Genomic DNA, 17,500 nt, shown 5'->3' on the forward strand with positions numbered 1-17,500 from the left:
TTGTTCTTCACAGTAGTAAGGGATTATATGTGTATTATATAGCTGTTTATAATAATTATCATTTTAATATTTTACTTTTTTCCAACTAAACTTTTATCTTTAAATCACAAAAAAATAAAACTGAGGCAGAGGCCATTCAGCCCATGTCCCGCAGTATCCGAAACCACATGATCAAGACTAGAAGAGCTTCCTAAACACCTCCACATGCTTTGAGGAGAGTGTGTGGTCATTTAGGCCTGTTGGGGTATGAGCTTTCAGCACTGCAGGGCTCAAACTACATGTATGTAAATGCAGAGCTGCTTATCTGCTCAGAACATCACTGATATTAGAATAAACACTAATAATAACACTCAAAGTGTAACACAGTAACACAGTGTAACACAGAAAGTGGTGGAGGTTCTCCATCACTGTGTTCATCATTAGAACATCTCCAAAGTTCTCCTCTCTCATGGAGTCTAGTATTATTTAGAGTTCTCCTCATATCAACACCTGGTTTGGTGGTAAATCAGGGCTTAATGATGGTAAATCAGGTGAGCTGCTGCTGCTGCTGCTGATGGAGTTGAACACATCCTCCACGCTGTGCTGGCTGGACTGGGGGGCGTCCAGGAGAACCCTGGAGGAACCGAGCTCTGTTCTTCAGACTAGCTCTCCGACAAGATCTCACTACTTTCTTTCTTCAGAATGAGAAGCTCTTGTTTCTCCTTTTTACTGGATTAGATGAGATGATGAGATCTGGAGCTTCTACAGTAAGCTCTGGTATATCTGTACTGTAATCTGCATGTTCTGTTTTTCTGCAGAATCAGTCTCTGAGTAACTACGGCAGGCCTAAAGGGGACGGCGAGGTTCGAGTGTCTTCAGTGGACAAACGGGCCAAACAGGACAGGTCAGCCGAGAGAGGCGGGAAACACAGCTCTATCAAAAAGAAACAAAAACAAAAGGAAAACCCACAAACATAAAAAACACCGCCGATAACATCTTCACATCCACGCCACAGACAGGGTCAACACCAACCGCAGCGGCCTTCTCTTTGTCTTTCTTTCTGTTTCATTTTCTCTCTCATTTCCAGCCTCTGATTCGGCTGCAGGATTGTTACTCACTCTAAATCTACAGGAGCAGGACTAGCACTCTAATTAGTACTAATTAGCACTCTAATTAGTTAGTACTCTAATACCAAACTGCCCACTGCCCAAACTGACGTATACAGCATTACAGCTATTTATAACGCTTTATAACTTTATAATTATCATTTCATATCATTAAAATGCGCCTCAGACCTACACTGAATGGACAAAAGTATTGCTAATACTAGTACTAATACAGAACTACCCAACACACTCGTTAGTACTCTAATACCCAACTACCCAACACACTCGTTAGTACTCTAATACCAAACTACCCAACCCGCTCGTTAGTACTCTAATAGAAAACCCAACCAATTTGTCGGTACTCTAATACCCGATTACCCAACCTGCTCGTTAGTACTCTAATACCAAACTGCCCAACTCGCTTGTTAGTACTCTAATACCCGATTACCCAACCCACTCGTTAGTACTCTAATACCCAATTACCCAACTCGCTCGTTAGTACTCTAATACCCGATTACCCAACCCACTCGTTAGTACTCTAATACCCAATTACCCAACTCGCTCGTTAGTACTCTAATACCCGATTACCCAACCCACTCGTTAGTACTCTAATACCCAATTACCCAACCCACTCGTTAGTACTCTAATACCAAACTGCCCACTGCCCAAACTGACGTATACAGCATTACAGCTATTTATAACGCTCTAATTATCATTTCATATCATTAAAATGCGCCTCAGACCTACACTGAATGGACAAAAGTATTGCTAATACTAGTACTAATACAGAACTACCCAACACACTCGTTAGTACTCTAATACCCAACTACCCAACACACTCGTTAGTACTCTAATACCCAACTACCCAACACACTCGTTAGTACTCTAATACCAAACTGCCCAACCCGCTCGTTAGTACTCTAATAGAAAACCCAACCAATTTGTCGGTACTCTAACACCCGATTACCCAACCCACTCGTTAGTACTCTAATACCAAACTGCCCAACTCGCTCGTTAGTACTCTAATACCAAACTGCCCAACCCGCTCGTTAGTACTCTAATACCCAATTACCCAACCCACTCGTTAGTACTTTAATACCAAACTACCCAACCCACTCGTTAGTACTCTAATACCAAACTACCCAACCCGCTCGTTAGTACTCTAATACCCAATTACCCAACAAACTCGTTAGTACTCTAATACCCAATTACCCAACAAACTCATTAGTACTCTAATACCAAACTGCCCAACTCGCTCGTTAGTACTCTAATACCAAACTACCCAACCCGATCGTTATTACGCTAATACCAAACTACCCAACCCGCTCGTTAGTACTCTAATACCAAACTACCCAACTCGCTCATTATTATGCTCATACCAAACTACCCAACACACTCGTTAGTACGCTAATACCAAACTACCCAAACAACTCGTTAGTACTCTAATACCAAACTACCCAACCCACATGTTAGTACTCTAATACCCGATTACCCAGAACACTCGTTTGGTCATAGCTGCAGCTTCTTAGTCTGCTGGACTATTTATAGGCCCTTGTAAGGCCCTTAACACTTATAAGACAGGTCTTTATGTTCCTCTTCGTCAGTAGTGGTTCAGCTCCAGTTCTGGATCCAGTCTCTTTCTAACGGTAGAATCATAAACACTGACCTTATCTGAGGTGAGTGAGGCCTGCAGGTACTTAGGTGTTCCTCTGTGCTTTTGGTGACTTGGCCTGGGTGAGTCGTTCCTGTGCTCTTGTTGGATCCAGCTATAGTTTTCTCCCGTTGGGGATTGAATGGCTCGCACTGCGGTTCTGTGGAGTGCCGGAGCCTTAGAAAGGGCTTTGAAATCCTTTCCACACTGTAAAAAGGAAAAGCAGGACAACTTAAACTGATTACAGAGTTTCTTCGAGTTAACTCAGCTTAGTTAAGTCTAAAATTCTGCTAACTCACATTTTTTACTTGGTCATCTTAGTTTGATCAACAATCCAGACTGAGCTGAGCCTCAAAATCATCAGTAAATGAGCTGTAGCTAAAACTGATTCAATACTGTGTAAGATGTTTAGTTTGCCGAGATTTGAACTGATGATCTCCTCACATTTGATAAAGAGCTGCAGTTAGACCGTAGGGCCGGTCTATAGCTGTGAAATTACACTACTCTACTATCCAGAAAAGAAGTACCCTAATACCAAACTACTCAACCAACTCATTAGTACTCTTAATACCAAACTACCCAACCCACTCGTTAGTACTCGAATACCAAACTACTCAACCAACTCGTTAGTACTCTTACTAAGACACTAAAATGTACACAGCTTCACAGCTCTAGAGTGGAGCGACTGTCTAACTGCCTGCTTGGAAATAATTGTAGGAGATCATACGTTCAAATCCCACCAACATCACCAACAGCCTTCAATGTTGGGGAGTCTGAGAATAGGAAGGCTTCCTCCTATGTGATAGGGGGACGTCTAACCTGCTGATAGGATTAAACAATAAACAAGTTGAGGGGGCGGAGTCACAGACTGAACACCTAATACAGCATTGAATCAGTTTCAGCTGCAGCTCATTTACTGATGATTTTAAGCCCAGTTATCAAGTAAACCTGCTTAATGGTGTGAGTATATGAAGGACTAGTCTGTTGGTGTCTCTCTGTGTTGCAGACACATCTTCCTGTTCGACGCAGCAGTGATTGTGTGCAAGCGGAGAGGAGATGTGTACGAAATGAAGGAGGTGATCGACCTCCACAACTTCAAAATCACCAACAACCCCACCTCAGACAAGGAGAACAGAAAGGTGAGCTTTATTCCTCCACCGTTCCTGGTAGTCCACCTTGTTATTGTTGTATAGGTTGGCCACGCCCACTCTTTGTGTTGGAATTCCCGATCATTTGGAGTCTAAGGGTTTACGGTCGAATCATAGTCAAAGTGAATGCAGTAGCAGACAGTAGCGTAGCTAACTGGTGAAAGGGACGCATAGGGTGAGGCTGCCAGGTAAGACGTTAGCCTAAGAGCTTACCATGCCACCTAAGCGTCCGCTTCACTGGAGCTTCAGAACCGAGCCATATCTCTGGGTCAGGATGAGAGCATCTTTATCAATGATACACTACTGGAACCTTTAGCACTTGGAAACTGGACTCTGGTTCCATCCTGGTATCTGCTCAAGCCTGAGAGAGAGAGAGAGAGAGAGAGAGAGAGAGAGAGAGAGAGAGAGAGAGAGAGACTGGTAGAGAGAGACAGAAAGATATATAGAGATAGAGAGGTAGAGAGAGAGAGAGAGGTAGAGAGAAACAGAAAGATAGAGAGTGAGAGAGAGACAGACAGAAAGATAGATAAATAGAGAAAGAGAGAGTCTTGATTCTTGAGAGAGAGAGACAGAGAGTGGTAGAGAGACAGAGAGATAGGTAGTGTGAGAGAGAGAGAGATAGAGAGAGAGAGAGTCTTGATTCTTGAGAGAGAGACAGAGAGTGGTAGAGAGACAGAGAGATAGGTAGTGAGAGAGAGAGAGAGAGAGAGAGTGGTAGAGAGAGAGAGAGAGAGAGAGAGAGTCTTGATTCTTGAGAGAGAGACAGAGAGAGGTAGAGAGAGAGAGAGAGAGTCTTGATTCTTGAGAGAGAGACAGAGAGAGGTAGAGAGAGAGAGAGAGAGAGAGAGAGAGTCTTGATTCTTGAGAGAGAGACAGAGAGAGGTAGAGACAGACAGAAACATAGAGAGAGAGAGAGAGAAACAGAAAGAGAGAGATTCCTCATGTTACGCTTATCTGCTGTAATCAGTGTGTTATCTGTGTGTGTGTGTGTGTGTGTGTGTGTGTAAGCAGTGAACAGCTTTTAGAGCCACAGATGGTGTTTCCTAATAAACAATGAAGCACACACACACACACACACTGCACTGGCTAAATGAGGAAACAAGATGTCATTTGTAATGATACATCACACACTGCCTCGCTAGGGCTTAATTACTAACTGTCAATATCAGTCATCTATAACACACACACACACACACACACACACTCACACACACACACACACACTCACACACACTCACACACAGAGGGAGAGGGGGGCTTACTCATATGGTTTCTGACACTCTTTTATCTGTAAACATGGACAGAGGCTGTGGATTGTAAATACCCTGTGTGGACAAAAGTATTGGGACACCTTATTAATTATTGAAAGAAAGAGCTGATCCTGCTTCTGTTGGAGTGACTGTCTCTACTGTCCAGAGAAGAAGACTCTCTACTAGATTTTGGAGGAGCATTGCTGTGAGGATTTGATTGCATTCAGCGACAAGAGCGTTAGTGAGGTCAGGATGTTGGATGATGATGATGATGATGATCACGACCCCACCTCATCATCCCCAACTCCCCAAACTCATCCCATCCAAAAGTACTGGATGGAGCTCCTCCACCATCATTCCAGAGAACACAGTTCTTCCACTGCTCCACAGCTCCTCAATGCTGGGGGGCTTTATACCCCTCCTCTAGCCCACGCCTGGCTTTATTAGGCAGCATGGAGCCAATAGGGTCATCAGTGTTGATCTGCTCCTGCAGAGAGTCCTATTCTATTGGCAGTACTTCTCCACAGGGACTAGACCAGCTGTGTGCGTGCATTTGCACATCTGTGTCAACAATTGGTGCAGAAGAATGCCTTCATTAGACGTGGTGTCCACAAACTTTTGGACAGACAATGTCCAACATTTATTTGTTACTTTAATTAATCTGATTGTGTGTGTGTGTGTGTGTGTGTGTGTGTGTGTGTGTGTGTGTTTCTCTTGCAGTGGTCGTATGGTTTCTACCTCACACACAACCAGGGTCAGAACGGCTTTGAGTTTTTCTTCAAGACCAAAGAGCTGAAGAAGAAGTGGCTGGAGCAGTTTGGCATGGCCATGTGAGTGTGTGTGTAAGTGTGTAAGTGTGAGTGTGTGTGTGTGTGTGTGTGTGTGTGTGTGTGTGTGTGTGTGTGGTGCTGCACCTCACTTCTCTTGTATTTCAGGTTAGTTCATGTATCAGGTATATTTAGCCCGGCTGTCACGCTCTCTGACAGCCGACACAAAGACATAATCCGCCGTCCCCGCGCTGCCATGGCCACGTGCCAGCGGCAACACTTCAGCGTAAACACCGCGGGCATGAACCCACACACACACACACACACTCGGGGAGCACCTCACGCAACACTGCCAGTCACTGTCCTGATTTATGAGGAGATAAGGAGAGCGCAGCTGGGCTCTCGGTGCAGAGCAGGCTAATTCACACTGGTTCAGACACTTTTTTGGACCACTTCTGAACGCTTGACCCCTCAGAACTGACCCTACAGCTTAAATTAAAAAAGTATGTGGACGCCTGACCAGCACACTTACAGTATATGAGCTTGTGGGACATTCCGAAACCACTGGCATTAATATGAAGGGGACTTTATATATGCTTTATAAAAACCCTGACTCCTCGAACCTCGTCCCAACACTCAGCAGCCGTGAGCTCCTCTGAGCAGCTGCTGAGCTCTCTGAACATCACCCTAACTGCTGCTCCACAGAGCAGGAGGAGACTAGAGGAGACAGCAGAATGTTCTCAGGAGCCGGTTCCTCAGTTCCTCATGGAGGGAAGAAATGACCGTTAACAGGAACACTGGAGGACAAGCTGAGGTCTGGAAGACCAAGAGAACCTTCAGAGAGAGCTGCTGGCAGGACTGATAGAAGCTCCATCAGAAACCCTGTCTGACTGAAGAAGAGCTTCAGGAAGGTTGATCAGACTCTGGAGGGGTGGAGCTCTGTTCTACTGAGACTGATCTCACCTTCATGGAGGAGTCCTCAGAAGAAACCCTCTCCTGGATCCTCACCAGAAAACATTCAGAATCAGATGTTTCCACAAGAACATCTAAGCACGTCTGATCTATTTCAGAAAGTAAAATCATGCTCTTACAAATAAAGATGCTTCAGTGCCTCAAAAGCCATAAAAGAACCACTTTTGGTTAAAAAAAAACCCACGTTCATAATGTTTAGGTTGAGTTTGAGTTTGAAGAACCTTCTAAAGATCTAAAAAAGGTTCCTCAGGCGAATCCATTTATATTACAAACGTGGTTCTTCTATGGCATCCCTCACAAGAACCCTTTAAACCTGCTGACACCTGGCATTAACAGAGTTTTTGGTGATCAGATCAGGTTCGGATTGCACTCGTCCGGATGAAAAGCCAGGTGTGAAGTAGCCCTGACCTCCCAAGACGCACTATGATCGGATTGCGGTCGGATTCTGATCAGATCACGCAAACCACACAGTCTGATGTGGCCAGAGATCAGACATTCGTGAACTGTGATCGGATTCTGTCAGTAATAATATCTGTGGATCCCTGATCCTCTTCCTCTCGCGCTCTGTTTGAATGTGTGCTCTCGCGCTGGTAGGCGAGAGCAGTATTAGATATTGCAGTAGTGCCTCACATTTTCTGATAGAGGTGTTTGGGGACCGCGAGAACCATCTATTGTTCCACTGTGTTGTAGAAGAACCCCCAGCACGGTCTCCCAGGGCAGGACAGTTCTGAGGAGAACCCGTTGTTTACAGGAGGTTCTTTTTTTTAACGTGGGAAAGTAAAATCCGATCTGATCTGATCACACTGGAGACGTGTTTTAATGCCAGGTGAAAGCAGGACCTTTGGAGCACCTTGATTATTGAGAGTGCACCTCATGCTTTGGGAATCACCGGCGGCGATTCGGTTAGGGTTAGGGGTTAAAGCTGCAGCTGCAGGAGAGGCAGAAATCTAGTTAGTGTCAGTTGTAGAGAGACAGCGGTGGAGAAACAGAGGACAGAGAGAGAGAGAGAGAGAGAGACAGAGAGAGAGAGAGAGAGAGAGAGAGTGTGAGAGAGAGAGACAGAGAGAGAGAGAGAGAGACAGAGAGAGAGAGAGACAGAGAGAGAGAGAGAGAGAGAGAGAGAGAGTGTGAGAGAGAGAGACAGAGAGAGAGAGAGAGAGGGAGAGAGACAGAGAGAGAGAGAGAGAGAGAGAGAGACAGAGAGAGAGAGAGAGAGAGAGAGAGAGAGTGAGAGAGAGAGACAGAGAGAGAGTGTGAGAGAGAGAGACAGAGAGAGAGAGAGAGAGAGAGAGAGAGAGACAGAGGGAGAGAGACAGAGAGAGAGAGAGAGAGACAGAGAGAGAGAGAGAGAGAGAGAGAGACAGAGAGAGAGAGAGAGAGAGAGGAAAATGAATGTGATTTTGATTTGTAAGTGGAAGCTGAGTGAAGACAACAGCTACAATTAGTTTACAGCGTGTAGTGCTCACACACACACACACACACACACACACACACACACAGAGCTATGAGTTGATTAAGTGTGACGCAGTGAGACAGGGTGGGGGTGCGGACGACAGGCGGAGAGAGTTGGGGACAGGAGGAGATGGAGGGGCATTAATTGAGTAAATGAATGGGTTTGGAGTGAAACTGAAGCCGAGCATTTATTCCCCTTTCAGCCAATCAGGACGGCTCTCAGTGCCCTACTGAGAGAGGCTAATGATGTACTCTCTGTACTCTCACTCCGAACACTCTCGCTCTGAACACTCCCGCTCTGAACACTCTCGCTCCGAACACTCTCGCTCCGAACACTCCCGCTCTGAACACTCTCGCTCCGAACACTCTTGCTCTGAACACTCTTGCTCTGAACACTCTCGCTCCGAACACTCTCGCTCTGAACACTCTTGCTCTGAACACTCTCGCTCTGAACACTCTTGCTCTGAACACTCTTGCTCTGAACACTCTCGCTCTAAACACTCTTGCTCCTGTACTCTCGCTCTAAACACTCTCGCTCCTGTACTCTCGTTTCGAACACTCTCGCTCCTGTACTCTCGTTTCGAACACTCTCGCTCCTGTACTCTCGTTTCGAACACTCTCGCTCCTGTACTCTCGTTTCGAACACTCTTGCTCTGAACACTCTCACTCCGAACACTCTCGCTCCTGTACTCTCGTTTCGAACACTCTTGCTCCTGTACTCTCGCTCTAAACACTCTCGCTCCAGTACTCTCGTTTCGAACACTCTTGCTCTGAACACTCTCACTCCGAACACTCTCGCTCCAGTACTCTCGTTTCGAACACTCTTGCTCTGAACACTCTCACTCCGAACACTCTCGCTCCTGTACTCTCGCTCTAAACACTTTCGCTCCTGTACTCTCGTTTCGAACACTCTTGCTCTGAACACTCTCACTCCGAACACTCTCGCTCCTGTACTCTCGTTTCGAACACTCTTGCTCTGAACACTCTCACTCCGAACACTCTCGCTCCTGTACTCTCGCTCTTAACACTCTCGCTCTAAACACTCTCGCTCCTGTACTCTCGTTTCGAACACTCTCGCTCCTGTACTCTCGTTTCGAACACTCTCGCTCCTGTACTCTCGCTGCCATTTCAAAATTCCAAGATATGAAAAAATATAAAAACACAAACCCATGTTTTCCCACTTCAGGCTTAAACTCCTCATTAATATTAGCATCTTAAATCAGACATGGAAGTCACATTCACTATAACACTTGATGGGGTGGGATGTGACCATATAAAATGTCATGTATCTAGTACACTCGCCACTCAATTTCTTTATTTTTTGCATTAAAAAATATAAATAAAAATATTTGAATTAAAATATAAATATTTGATGAGAAAAAGCAATTTGCCCTCTCTCTATTCTGCGTGACGGGGTGGTTGGGTTGAGTTTAACAGATTTGATTTGAAAGCACTGATTACACTCCCTGTAATAAAAAAACGTACATTTAATTATTCTATTAATATATTTTAAAATTAATAAAACTATATTAATATATATAAATTTTATTTGTATTTATTTATGTATTTTTTAAATAAAAAAAATATTGAAAGCTAATATGGAATTTTCGTTCTCCTGTAAAGTTGCCTTTTTGGAGATACCAGATTTTTGTCCAATACATTGATTTATCTTCTAATAATAAATCTCCAGTTAACGTTCAGCTCTATTGGTTTGTATATTACTCATATTAGGTTACAGTGTTGCTCTACAGCATTATACACTGTATATACTGTTCATATATACTGTTAATGTATATATTAATGTAAATCTGTGAAACACATTTTATTATTTTATTATTTTATACTTTTTGGTCACACTGATATCTGATATGTCGCGTCAGGATCAGCACGCAGCCTCTGTGAGGAGGCTTTAGTATTTTGTGATGCACTAGTCCCGAAAACACACACACACACACACACACACACACTCACACAGGCATGCACTCACAGGAAGTCCTTGACCTGAGCAACAATCACTGCTTTATTCACTGCGTTTATTTTCCGGCTGCGTTTTTTTGAACGTCGAGAGTTATTGAAGAGCAGCGGCGAGAGGAGAGGAGCGGGGAGAGCTGAGCAGATCTGTTCAATTCACAGCGCTGATAAAGTGCTGTTCAGCTGGAGAACCGGGAACCCAGCAATAGCGCAGCAGAGGAATAGAAGAGCAGAGGCTGTCTGTCTCCGACTTGCTACACCGTCATTACGCTGGAGGGCCTTTGTGGGTGGAGGATATATTGGACAATCAAAGCTGATTGTGTGGCAGGGGCAGACACTAGCTGGAGATGAGTAACCGCACTCCTGTGTGAGAGAGAGAGTGAGACGCTCTGAAGGAGCACTTATTGTTCACCCTTCAGTGTCGGGAATTATCACTGAATCTCTTTGATCTGCTGTTTACATGTGATTACATAATTCATTACCATTATGTAATATATAAGATTACATCAGTTCATTTACATTATATAAACAAAGGGGGTCATTCTCGGAAAATGGGGCCATTTAATTAATATTAATTATATATATATATTAATATACAATTACATTATACATTGCATTATATATATATTAATATTAATATTAGCTTTTTAAATCAGACATGGAGGTCACATTCACTATAACACTTGATGGGGTGGTTTGTGACGGGGTGTTTTTTTTATATATCTAGTACACCATCCACTCAATTTTGATATCTTTGTTTGCATTAAAACATTTTTGAATACAAATATTTGAATAAAAATAGAAATATTTGATGACAAAAAGCAATTTGCCCGCTCTATTCTGCGTGACGGGGTGGTTGGGTTGAGTTTAACAGACCACATCTAAGATTTGAAAGCAACAAATAAATAAACAATTTAAAAGGTCAGACCTAGAACTGGGCAATATGGAAACTTTAAGACATTGTTTATAATATTTATTGCAATATTTAATTAATTGCAATAGTCCAAATACTTTCGCATCCTGAGTACCGTGATTTTTACTCAAAATATGCTGCCGTCTATTGAATTAAATAAGACTGATTACACTCTCTATAATGAAACATGAAGATTACAACACAATAAATACAATAATACTATAAATTATTGTCATATTGCCCAGCTCTAGTCAGACCTTACCTTTTTTGTTTGTTCCTGGCTGCCCCAAAGGCTCAAATGATGTCACTTCCTCTTTGTAAAATCCTTGAAAACAGCAGTACATTACTAATACACAAAACACAGCACTCAAACCATAATGTTTTGGCCAAAATGATGTGGAATTTTTTAAAATAAGGATCTAAACAGATGTAAACACATATGATACTCTTTAAGAAATGTGAAGGTATTTTCTCACATGTCAAATGAACAGGAATACTTAAATTAGCTTAAAATACAAACCTGTAACAGACTCTGTCCAGTTCACATTAATTGATTAATTCCCTCTCCTGTCTCTCTTCTCTCCACTTGTCCAGCTCCAACATCCGGCCAGAGAACGGCAGCAGTAACCTCCACGAGTTCCGCATGCACACCTTTGACAGGATCACGGCCTGCAGCGCCTGCAAGATGCTGCTGAGGTGAGCCTGCTGATGCATCTCCATTCAGCTTCATCACATTCCAGCCTGCTTTCCAGGCTACAACCGCATACTTGACATGTCATATATATATATATATATATATTATAATGTAATGTTTTGGCCAAAATGTATGTGTTTTTTTATATGTATATCTGCACAGATGTAAACACATATAACCCTAAAAATAATGAAGACTTAATAAAAAAGCATTTCTTTGGTGATATTTAATATATATATATATATATATACAGTGAGTCCAAGAAGTATTTGATCCCTTGCTGATTTTCTTTGTTTGCCCACTAATAAAGACACTATCCTTCTGCACTTTTAATGGTAGATATATTCTAACATGGAGAGACAGAATATCAAGACAAAAATCCAGAATATAATTTTAAAGAATATATTTTAATTAATTTGTATTTCAATGAGGAAAATAAGTATTTGATCCCTCTTGCCAAACACACTCAATACTTAGTGGCAAAGCCTTTGTTTGCAAGCACAGCGGTGAGACGTTTGTTGTAGTTAACCACAAGTTTAGCACACACACCAGGGGGAATTTTGGCCCACTCTTCTTTGCAGATCCTCTCTAAATCATGAAGGTTGGTGGGCTGTCGCTTGGCAACTCTGACCTTCAGCTCCCTCCATAGATTTTCGATCGGATTGAGGTCTGGCGACTGGCTGGGCCACTCCATGACCTTAATGTGATTTTTCTTGAGCCAATCCTTTGTTGCCTTTGCTGTATGTTTAGGGTCGTTATCATGTTGGAAGACCCAACCACGGCCCATTTTCAGATCCCTGGCAGAGGGGAGGAGGTTGTCCCTCAGGATTGTGCGGTACATGGCTCCATCCATCTTCCCAGTGATGCGGTGAAGTAGCCCTGTACCCTTGGCAGAGAAACACCCCCAAAACATTATGCTTCCACCTCCATGCTTGACGGTGGGCACAGTGTTCTTGGGGTCATAGGCAGCATTTTTCTTCCTCCACACATGGCGGGTGGAGTTGAGGCCAAAAAGTTCAATTTTGGTCTCGTCTGACCACAAAACCTTCTCCCAATAACTTGGTTCATCTTTCAAATGATCATTGGCATACTTGAGGCGCGCCTCCACATGTGCTCTCTTCAGCAGGGGTACCTTTCGGGCACTGCAGGATGTGAATCCATTGTTGCGCAAAGTGTTGCCAATTGTTTCCTTGCAAACTGTGGTCCCAGCTGCCTTCAGGTCATTTGCTAACTCCTGCCGAGTGGTTGCAGGACGATTTCTGACTGTTCTCAGCATCATTGCCACCCCACGAGGCGAAATCTTCTTTGGAGCACCGGGCCGAGGTCTGTTGATTGTCATGTTATACTCTTTAAACTTTCTGATAATTGCACCAATAGTTGTTACTTTCACATCCAACACCTTACTAATCTTTTTGTAGCCCATTCCAGCTTTGTGAAGGTCAACAATTCTGACTCTGAGGTCCTGTGACAGCTCTTTGGTTTTACCCATGTTGGAGACTTGAAATCTGTGTGATCTGTCTGATTCTGTGGACAGGTGTTTTTCACACAAGTGATTAGTGAGAACAGGTGGCTTCAGGTCAGGTAACAAGTTGATTGGGAGTGTCTAACTGGTCTGTAAAAGCCAGAACTGCTAATGAATACTAAGGGATCAAATACTTATTTCACTCCATGAAATACAAATCAATTAATATATATTCCTTAGATTTATTTTCTGGATTTTCTTTTTAATATTCTGTCTCTCCATGTAAGAATACATCTACCATTAAAAGTATAGAATGATCATGTCTTTATTAGTGGGCCAACGAAGAAAATCAGCAAGGGATCAAATACTTCTTGGACTCACTGTATATATATATATATATATATATATGCACACTCGCCAAACACGTACTCATTCATGCAGTTATCTCAGCAAATCACATGACAGCACTGTAGTGCATAAAATCATACAGATATGAGCCATCAGCTTCAGGTGAGGTTCACATCAATGGGGCAAAAAATGTCATCCCACTCATTTGTGGTGGGATTGTTGGTGTCAGGTGGGCTGGGTTGCATATTTCCAGATCTGCTGCTGATCTCCTGGGATTTTCAGCTCAACCTTGTCGGTGAGAGAGGTCAGCAGACTGGTTAGAGCTGACAGAAAGGCTACGTAAGCTCAGATAACCCCTCTGCACAGTTGTGGAGAGCAGAGAATCATCTCAGAATGAACAACAGCACCACCTCATCCAACCCTGAGGAGGATACAGAGCTACAACAGCAGAAGACCACATTGGGTTCCATACATATATAAAAAGAATCACATCAACACTGTTTCTTTTTTCCTCCGACTCTCCACTGGCCCTCATCTCCCCACCCTTAGGGAACTGTCTTTTAACATCCTACAGTCCACAGTGCTTGCTTATCTTCTTGTTCCCTCAGGAACCTCTCCACTGGCACCTCACTTGGCGCAGTGCTTGGTTATCTTCTCATTCCTTAGGGAGCCTCTCCATTGGCATCACACAAGGCTCTGTAATTGTTCTACTTCTCCGCTGGCGTCCCACAAGGCTCCATGCTTTATCCTCCTCTGCTTTCCAGTAGGAGACTCTCCACTAGCATCCTACAAGACTTTCCCCTCCTTTGCCTAAATTACCTCTTTAGTGGTGTCCCACAAGGCTCAGTGCTTTGCACTCTTCTCATTTACCCTCAAAAGAGTCTCCCACAAGGCTTAATGCTAGGTCCTCTTCTGTTCTCTACACTGGCATCTCAACAGGCTCATCTCTTGGCACACTTTTCTACCCCCCCCCCCTAAAAACTCTCCAAAGGCGTCATGCAAGGCTCAGTGTTAGGTCCTCTTCTCTTTTTCTCCTCTATCCTCCGCCAGCTTTCCTGGTGATGTAGTACCTCCACATGGCTCCTTCTGCCACTGTTACACTGATGACACTCCACTCATCCTCACCTTCCCACCACCAGCTTCTCAAGTTCCTGCTCATATTTCATCAGAGTTGGCAGCCTCCTACCTGAAGACGAATCCTAGAAAGACTGAGCTGACGTTCCTGGAAATACGTGCCCTTGTAGTGATCTTGCCGCATCCTTTGAGAGGTCCCTGATAAGTCCAGGGCTGCTGTAGTTGCACTAAAACGAGGATTTTGGTTTATGATTGGGTAGCAAAGCAGAGTACGCTCAATTTACGACATTTTATTTCAGCAGTGGTGAATCATGACTCGTTCAGTTCAGGTGATACATTTAGAAAAAACAGCAAAAGATAATCGTTTATTTGTAGTTCGTTTATTCTGGCTCTAGTTTGGACTATTAAATTAGCACAAAGCAAATGTCAATGTCATTATCTGTGAGAATTCAACGCTTGATTATAAGCTGGTAACTTGTAATTAACGAGTATTTTGGCTAATCTATTTCCATTGCCTTTTTTTATTAGCGATTCCTCGTACATTTCTAACAGTTGACTGATTCCTGTTTAGACCACTGTCTTCATTCAAAGCCAGTGACGTAGGCAAGACTGCTGCTGTTGTAGCTCTGTATCCTCCTCAAGGTTGGATGAGGTGGTGGTTTTCGTTATGAGGTGCTTCTCTGCTCTACACAGCTGTACAGAGGGGTTATCTGAGCTACTGTAGCCTTTCTGTCAGCTCTAACCAGTCTGACCATTCCCTGTTTTCGACAAGGTCTGCAGAACTGCTCACTGGATGGGTTTTCCTTTTTCCGCCATTCTGAGTAAACTCTAAAGACTGCAGTGCTGAATCCCGGGAGATCACCTAAAAATCACGCCACGCTCAAAATCAGTGACATCCCATTATTCTACATTCTGATGCTTGATGTGAACATCATCTAAAGCTGCTGGCCCATATCTGTAAGGCCACTCAAGTTTAAAAGTCACTGCCCGTTTGGGATTTTGGGATATTGTGGCTACAGTATTTGCTCTTTATTAATATTTCGCTTCAACACTCTTGGCTTAACGGTAATCAGAAGGTAAGCCTGAGCCTGCTAGACCACTCTGAGCCCAGCACCTGGACAAGGCAATCATATTATCATCTCTTACATTTACATTCACAGCATTTAGCAGACGCTCTTCTCCAGAGCGACTTACAGAAGAGCTTCACTGTTTATTGAAGAACCTCAGCTAGTTTAAATAGATCCTCTAATCTTAGACTCTACTAAACACAAGTCAGTATGGAGACCATAGTACTCTACTCTTCACCCAAGTCCTCTCAGAAGAGGAGGGTCTTCAGTCTGGGTTTGAGGACAGTGAGCGTTGGACTCTGCTGTTCGGACACCCAGGGGAAGTTCGTTCCACCACTTCGGTGCAGGACAGTAAAAAGTCTGGATGCTCCTCTTTCGTGGATCTTAAAGGATGGCGGGTCGAGCTGAGCCGTACTTGAAGCAGGAAGGGCTCTTGGTGCGGATCGGCTTTTGACCATCGCCATCAAGTACGGAGGGGCTGGCTGGTCCAGTCTTGGCTTTGTAGGCCAGAGTCAGGGGTCTGAATCTGATGACCTGGGCAGCAGCTACAGGAAGCCAGTGAGGAGAGAAGGCAGCGGAGGAGGACGCACCTGGGCACCTCTCTAGAGAGGAAGGGTGGAATTCTCCGGGTGTTGTACAGTCTTCAGTACACTCTTCATACCAAGAAGAGATGACCGCTGGGTGAAGATGGGAAGGTGAAGATAACCACTATGCCTTGCCATCAGCAGCCAGAGCCTGAGAGAGCACAGTTGGCCTTTCTTTGCTGGATGGCTCACATCCCTTGAGTGTGATGCTGGAGCCGGCACGGGCGTCTGCTAGCTGGCGCATCAGAGCTGGGTACCTGGCGCTGTCCCCTGAGCACATTCGCTCGTTGCTCGTTCGCTCGGGTGGCTGGTTGTGGATGTGTTGGAGGAGGCACATTTGAGTGTTCACCCCCTTAGCCTCATGTCGGGAGGCTAAATAACAACCTATTGACTAAGAAAACATTATTATTAATATTTTTTATTAATTATTATTAAGCTGGGGGTCCCCGAACATATGCTGGACAGCATATCTCTCTTCACACACTGCCTTCAACATATGTATAAATAATTCACACACACACACTGATAGAAAAAAGAGAGAGGGCGAGAGAGAGAGGTCTCTGTAAGTGAGAAAGTGAGTGAGTGAGATAGAGAGATGGAGCGAGGATGGAGAGAGTGATGGTGATAGTTATAGAGAGACAGTGAAGGAGATTGATATCCTCTGGGAAGTCTCTCACATCTCTCTCTCTCTCTCTCTGTGTGTGTGTGGTCAGAGGTAGATGGTGGGTGGGGGTGTGGAGGGTGGGGTGTGGGGGGGTGATCATCATTAGGGGCCACTGTGATGGATCTTGACATGACTATAGCCAGAGCGAAGCTCATGCGTCTCTCTATTGCTCTAAAAAATGAGGAGGAAGGACACCAGGCTTCTGTCTGCCAGGCTTTAAATCATGGTAATGACGAGGCCTCTGAGGCGGCCGTGTAAAAACAGGCATGGAACAGCCTCAGGATCTCCAGCTGTGGAGGAATGTGATGGAAGAGCCACAGAACCTTCATGAGGAGCAGCTTTAAATAAAATAAAAGACTGTGAATGTACAAGAGGGCTGACGAAACAGCTCCAGAGGC

At 44.0% G+C, this 17,500-nt stretch overlaps 1 protein-coding gene across 1 annotated transcript in view; it reads left to right on the forward strand.

Moving 5' to 3' along the window:
- Positions 1–17,500, forward strand: part of LOC140555823 (guanine nucleotide exchange factor VAV3) — a 117,899-nt gene that overhangs the window by 63,259 nt on the left and 37,140 nt on the right. The window contains 4 exon segments of the mRNA XM_072679143.1: positions 798–883; positions 3,743–3,875; positions 5,855–5,964; positions 11,804–11,905. Coding sequence (XP_072535244.1) covers positions 798–883; positions 3,743–3,875; positions 5,855–5,964; positions 11,804–11,905 — 431 coding nt within the window.

Source organism: Salminus brasiliensis, chromosome 5, assembly GCF_030463535.1.
Source record: "Salminus brasiliensis chromosome 5, fSalBra1.hap2, whole genome shotgun sequence".
In the NCBI taxonomy this organism is placed as follows: domain Eukaryota; kingdom Metazoa; phylum Chordata; class Actinopteri; order Characiformes; family Bryconidae; genus Salminus; species Salminus brasiliensis.